The sequence below is a fragment of the Carya illinoinensis genome, chromosome 16 (genome assembly GCF_018687715.1).
Source record: "Carya illinoinensis cultivar Pawnee chromosome 16, C.illinoinensisPawnee_v1, whole genome shotgun sequence".
NCBI classification, from domain to species: Eukaryota; Viridiplantae; Streptophyta; class Magnoliopsida; order Fagales; family Juglandaceae; genus Carya; species Carya illinoinensis.
The window spans coordinates 4736557-4743268 of NC_056767.1; the positions used below are offsets into that span (position 1 = coordinate 4736557).

A 6712-nucleotide genomic window follows, 5' to 3' on the forward strand; every position below is an offset into this window, starting at 1 on the left:
AATTCAACTTTTTATTAAATATATATATTTTTTAAAACAATAATTTCATTCAAATAAATAAACGTACTTTACATGTGATTTTATCCTAATTTATATATAAGGAAAATGCTATTTAAATTTATAATTTTAATCGATAAAAGTTATCGATTGATTTTTTTTTATTTTTTATTTTTTTATTTAATAATTAAGAAAGTGACTATTAATAAATTAATTTTTTAATATATTTTTTAAAATTATTTAAATATAAATAAAAAATGATTGAAATAAAAAATATATATATATATATAAAAAGTGATTTGCACTCATCGGTCAGATTTTATCGGTCCTTCATCGGTTACTCTAGCAGCGTCCTATATATAAACCCTACCCGTGTTATTACCTCACGCGTCTTACAGTACTGTTATCTATCCTTGGCTTAGGGTTTCTCTCATCTCTCTCGCGCTTACAATGGCAGACGAAGCGCAGTACTCGTCCGGCAGTGACACTGCCGCCAACAAGCGTAAGTACGAGGAACCAACAGCGCCGTCTACTGGCTCTCGCAGGCCCACTGGATTCTCCGCTCCGATCGCTCCTCAGTCTCCCGACTCTGGCCACGCGCCGCCTCCCTCATACAACAACGTTCCGCCGCCAGTCGACGGTTTAACCCTTGCAAAGCAGCGCGCTCAGGAGGTCGCTGCCAGACTCTTCAACAACTCTGGTGCCGCAGCTGTCGCTGGTGCCCTCGACGCCAAGCGCCCTAAGATTGATAATGGCGCTTCTGGATTCGATTCCCTAGACTCTGGATTCAGCTCCGTCCCCCCAGGTTCTCTCTAATCCTATCAAAAATTTATTTGTTGCTTCTCGGGTTATGATGTTAATGTTCTACAATTGCACATATTTTTCCGTAAATATTTGTCTTTCTATTATTGACTTATGAAATCGATTGATTATTTGGCTCTAATTGAGATTCTTTGTTGGCTAGTTACAAATTTATAACTTGATACTCTGTGGGTTTTGTTTGCATAATGGATAATTATTTGAATCTAAATGCAAGACCGGTGTGACTGTGGTTGCACAGATGTAAAATCTCATGCTCTGCACTCGGCTCCCTTGGCACCGGTTTCATATGGCTTCCAGAGTTCGAGCAAGAAGATTGATATTCCAAATGGTAGGGTTGGTGTTATTATTGGGAAAGGAGGAGAGACAATAAAATATCTTCAGCTTCAGTCTGGAGCAAAGATCCAAGTCACTCGGGATATGGATGCGGATCCCAATTCTCCGACTAGGATGGTGGAGCTCATGGGTACTCCAGAACAGATTGCCAAGGCTGAGCAGTTGATAAATGAAGTTCTTGCGGAGGTGGTGCTAAATTTACTCCGTTCGTTGTTTTTGTGATTTTAGTTCTGTACATGCTACACAGCCACAGGCCTAATCCAAAGTTTGGGCCAGGCTTTTCTCTAAATGCCATTATACTCACCATCTCATGCTTTGACCAATGTTTTGCCAGGCTGAAGCAGGTGGTTCCGGCGTAGTTTCTCGAAGAATAACTGGACAGACTGGTTCGGACTCATTTGTAATGAAAGTCCCAAATAACAAGGTAATGCGGAAGTTTTTTCTCTTTTTTAATATTTGTGAGCCTATTTTATTGGCTTGGTTAAGGATGGTTTGTGATCTGCACCTTGTTTCAGGTTGGTTTAGTAATTGGTAAGGGAGGCGAAACAATTAAAAATATGCAGGCCAGGACAGGAGCTCGAATTCAGGTTTTTTTCTAAAATTTCTGTTATCTTGCTCTTATTTTAACTGTTGATTCAATCAAGGTAAACTGGTTTTCTGTTTGTATTCTTAATTTATTCCAGGTGATACCTTTGCATCTTCCCCCTGGTGATATGTCGACAGAAAGGACACTACAGATTGATGGGACCAGCGAGCAAATTGAGTCTGCTAAACAGTTAGTCTTTGAAGTTATCAGTGAGGTATGTTGGTTAATGTTAGATTGCGAACTTGTTATTGGCTGTGGACTGTTTACATCTTATACGCTTAGTAAAACTTGTTAGAGACCCAGAATTTTTCTTAAAAGAAGACATTCTTTGCAGCTATTATACACGTGTGTTTGTAGATGTGGATCTTTTGTTGCCTCTTATAAAAAGAAAGAAGGAACAATTTTTGGATTAGCGAATGTGAAAAGGGATTTGCTTATTTTTCTTAATGTGTTTATATTTGTTTAATTAGTGTTGTTGGTTGGTGCTATTAGACATTTGTTACCACGGTGACAATTTCAGGCCCCTCACCTGGATTGTTTTAAATGTAACTTTTTATTATCTTGTAAGGTGGGATATTCATATTTTGTCTAGGTACTGCAAATTTCTCATGATGCAGGCTAATAGGATTCTTTTTTATTTTCGTAGAGTATGGACATAATTCCTTTTGGCTATTAATTCTTATGTCATCTCTCGGTACATGCATTTACTGTGCCACCCTGTGATTTTTTTCCTGAGCATTTTGTGTTCAGAATTCAGCTGTACTTTTCTCTCTGCTAATGGCTCTCCATTTTTTGGACATTTTTATTCGTCTCCTCAAAATGCCATTTGTAAATGTTACCCTTCTAATATCTATTCCTTTATTGGTTTCTGCGTTTTTATTGTCTGAGGTCTTGGAATTCATGTGAAAAAATAAGAACTCGTGTTAAAACTATGAGTCTTCATGTTGAAGAAAGGATTATAATGTTATTAGCTATTAGCTATTTGGTTTTATGTCAATTAATCTCCCAATAGTTATGCCACAATGCTCTATTGCGTTCTTGCCCTTTTACTCATTCTTTCAGAGACAAGTTGGTGATATTTACATTTTTTATTTCCATCCCATATATTATACTCCGACTATTGTGCTGGATATCATCAAGACTTTTTCAGGATCTCCACTTTGTGGCTATCTGGTTAATTTCAAATTGGATTGGATATGTTTATTATGTTGATCGTACCTATCAAAAAATTTTTTTTATTATGTTGATCATTTGCCTCTCTTTCCTCGATTGGGACTTGTTAGATAGATTGTTGTTTGTGCTAACTATTGATCTGGACATAATCAAGACTTCTATGGATCTCCTTTATGGTGGCTACTGTTCTTACTGGCATGCATGCAGACGGCTAGTGTCAGACTGAACTTTGCAAATGGAGTTGAGCATCTGAGATACTAACTACTGTTGTTGACAGATCTCTTTAATTGTGTAGGGCTACCAGTTTTTATTTAGGACCTGTGTAGCATGATAATTTGTGATGCTCACTTTGCAGTGGGATCTTATAGATCAGAATTCTGAACTTATATATAGACTCTGAACCTGCCGTGTTTTGTATTGTCTAATATCTGAATTGATCCTATACTGCATTCAGATTTTACTGTACCTGTTGATTTTGGAGGGTGGTGGATGTATGAGTTTGAGGGATGGGAAGAGATGAAATTTGAGAGTTTGAAGTGCTAGTCTCTTGTGAGTGATTATTATTGTCATTTCTAAGTGCTATGCACATTTAGTGGATAGTTGGTCTTTGAGGCAGGCCTGTCGTTGATGTTTTTATGTTTAGGTTATTAAGGTCTCTTATGAGTGCTTACGATTGTCATTATTAAGTGCTATGAAGATTTCTTGGATACTTGGTTTCTGAGGCAGGTATATCATACATGTATTTCTGTTTAGGTTATTAAGGTCTTGTGAAACTTCCTTAATTCCATTGAATTATATTGGTCCATTCTACAATCCTTCTGACCTGTATGTCCAAGGGAATAATTATTGGGATTATGGCTTGTTCAACCATCGAATATGTGCTTATTGATTCTGTACCTATGACTGATGGTGTTATTGGGAACTGTTGTAGGGTTAGTGTCTGTTGGACCATTGGTGACACCAACATGGTATTCTGTGTTGGTGTTCTCCCAGCATCACTCTGGTATGGTTCTAAATCTTAATATATGATATTTAGTGATATATTGTGGAGAGCTGTGAGTCCGTTGATGGAAATACAAGGCATTGGAATGAATTATTTGTCAGGATGAGGAACTTTAAGGATTACTGCCTTCAATGTGTCTATGAGAAAGTTCCTTTTAATGTTCTTAGTGCATTTGGTAACAATAATTTGAACATCCAGTTCCCCTGTTCATCTTATTTTAATGTCGTATACTCAACCTCGAGAAATTTTGATTTCATTATCTACTATGTTTACGTCTCATATCTTTGTCATACTCATATCGTACTCCCCTCAATATGGAAGTAGTGCGTGAAAGTGTTAGTGATGTTTTTTATTCTCTTGAATATAGTATTTTACAGAGTGTGTTTTGTTTTAAAGTGACGGGTGGCAACTTATCTCTACAATAACTTGGTAAGCTCTTTTAAGGAGATATCATTTGCTTGGTACCTATCAAAAAAAAAAAAAGGAGATATCATTTGCTTGGTCAATGTCTACTTTGCTCTATATGTTGGTATTCTGGGTGACCGTTATTTGCCTTCTGATGCTTCTGTTTATTAATTGCAATGGTTTTTATGAAAAGATACTCTCTGGTTTGCACTTTACTATGAACTTGTTGCCTCTTCATGGCAATAGTGTTTGTATGTCTCTGTTTTCTTTATGTGAAATTTTGCATAGTATTGTGGTCCTTTTGGTACCCATTCACTTTCGAATAGGGAGAGGGTGGGCTTCTGCTGGAGTAACTCAATATCTCCTCAACCAGTACGGTATGTAGGCATTTATACCCCTTCCTAGTACTCTCTGAAATCTAATAATCTTTGCATGTAGGCATTAAGATTTTTATGTTGGTTTGTGGACTTTCCTTCATTCTATGTTTATATCAGTATGTGCAAATCCTGTGTTTTTATTTTTTGGGTTGATGTGTAGCTTAGCAGAAAAGTTCATCATCATTATTTGGGGAAACAATTTTTTGCAGAATCGTGTTAGAAATCCAGCAATGGCTGGAGGATATTCTCAGCAAGGTTACCAAGCACGACCTCCTACAGCTTGGGGCGCACCTGGGGCTCCTCCCATGCAACAACCAGGTTATGGCTATGTGCAGCCTGGAGCATATTCTGGACCATCTCCCCAGTACAACATGTCTCAGCCTTCTTATCCCGGCTATCCTCCTCAACCTGCATCTGGTGGTTATCCCTCCAATTGGGACCAGTCAACTGGTGCACCATCTCAGCAGACTTCTCAGGGAAGTGGTTACGATTATTATAGTCAACAGCAGTCTTCACAGCAACAGCAAACCTCTGGTGGTCCTGCAGCACCAGCAGATAATTCTGGTTTCAATTACACTCAGCCACCACCATCAAGCTATAATCAGCAGGGACAAGGTTATCCTCAAGATGGCTATGGTGGGTATGCACCCCCTCAATCTGGATATGGTCAGCCACCACCATATGATCAGCAGCAAGGTTACACCTCTGCATCCAGCTATGGGAATGTGAGTAACCCAACACAAGATGGGCACACTCCCTCCTATGGGTCCCAGGGGGAGTCAGCCCAGGCTCCACCTGTACCGCCTTCTTCTGTGGGCCAGGCAGGATACACTAGTGGTCAACAGCCTAGCCCAAGTTCTGCAAGTTATCCACCTCAAGGAACAACTCAGCCAGGTTATGGAATGCCTCCAACTTCCCAAACTGGCTATGGAAATCAACCACCGGCTCAGTCTGGATATGGGCCTGGCTATGGACCACCTCAAGCCCAGAAACCTCTTGCCAATCCCCCAGTTTATGGACAGGCTACTCAGTCACCTGGCACCCATGGAGGCTATGGCCAGCCTGCCCCTGTGCAGTCAGGATATCCCCATTCTCAACCACCATCAAGTTATGCCCAACCAGACTCTGGTCCACAACGTGCACCACCATCCACTTATGGTGCTGCAGCTGGTCAGCCTGGTTATGGGGCTCCACCGTATGGCGCACCGGCTGTTAGTCAGCCAGGTTATGGACAGGCACCGCCACCTTACAACACCTATGGTAGTGCTTACTCACAGCCTCCGGTGTATTCTGCTGATGGAAATGCTGGGGGGAACACCCGTGGGGCCTATGATGCAGCACCTACTCCTCAGACCACTCAGCAGAGTGTAGCCACCAAAACATCACCCCAGAGTTGATCTCTGGTTAGTTGGGTCATTCTGTTGCTTTGATGGATGGGTTTTGTAACTCTATGGTTAGGCCTAGTTAGGTTTTGTATCCCCGAACTCATGGATCTAAGGTAAGGAACTTGTTGATTTTGATGCTTTTTGTTTGTCTGACATTAATGCTGCTTGTTCTAAATAATTCTTCCAGCTTTTAAGTTGTAGTCGTGGTTTTCAATTTACTTATTATAAGCACCTTCATCTAGCTTGCTTTTATTCTTGATTATGTATTTTTGAATGTTGCTGCTACTTGTTTTGGTTCCCCTCCATGTTTTTGTTTTGACAAATGCTCTGTGGATGACTAATCAATCCCAAGGGGTGTTGTAGTGGTCCTCAGAGGAGCCGTACAAACCGGATGGTATGAAATTTCGCGCACTTGGAGCCATCGGATTGAGGGCATTCTCTTGAATTATTAGTGAATTTGTGTGAAACTTTGGAATTATTTGCCAATTACAAAAAAAAAAAAAAAAAATGCTGGGATTGACTTTGTCGATTTGTGTAATTTACTTTTTGAGGCGTGTGGATTGATGACACTCTGCACGCTGGCTTTATTGTCATGTTTAAGGATGAGAAAGAGAGCTCTTCAAGATTTTCC

At 39.8% G+C, this 6712-nt stretch overlaps 1 protein-coding gene across 2 annotated transcripts; it reads left to right on the forward strand.

Moving 5' to 3' along the window:
* Positions 1 to 374: 374 nt before the first annotated feature.
* Positions 375 to 6281, forward strand: LOC122299895 (far upstream element-binding protein 1-like). Of its 2 annotated transcripts, none has more exons than XM_043110375.1 (6): positions 375 to 802; positions 1058 to 1341; positions 1487 to 1576; positions 1668 to 1739; positions 1836 to 1952; positions 4906 to 6281. In XM_043110375.1, the coding sequence occupies exons 1-6, from the start codon at positions 448 to 450 to the stop codon at positions 6091 to 6093; spliced, it is 2106 nt and encodes a 701-aa protein (XP_042966309.1). In that variant the 5' UTR covers positions 375 to 447; the 3' UTR covers positions 6094 to 6281. The 2 variants fall into 2 exon arrangements, with proteins under 2 accessions (XP_042966309.1, XP_042966311.1); XM_043110377.1 differs by having other exon boundaries at positions 1058 to 1338.
* Positions 6282 to 6712: the final 431 nt, after the last annotated feature.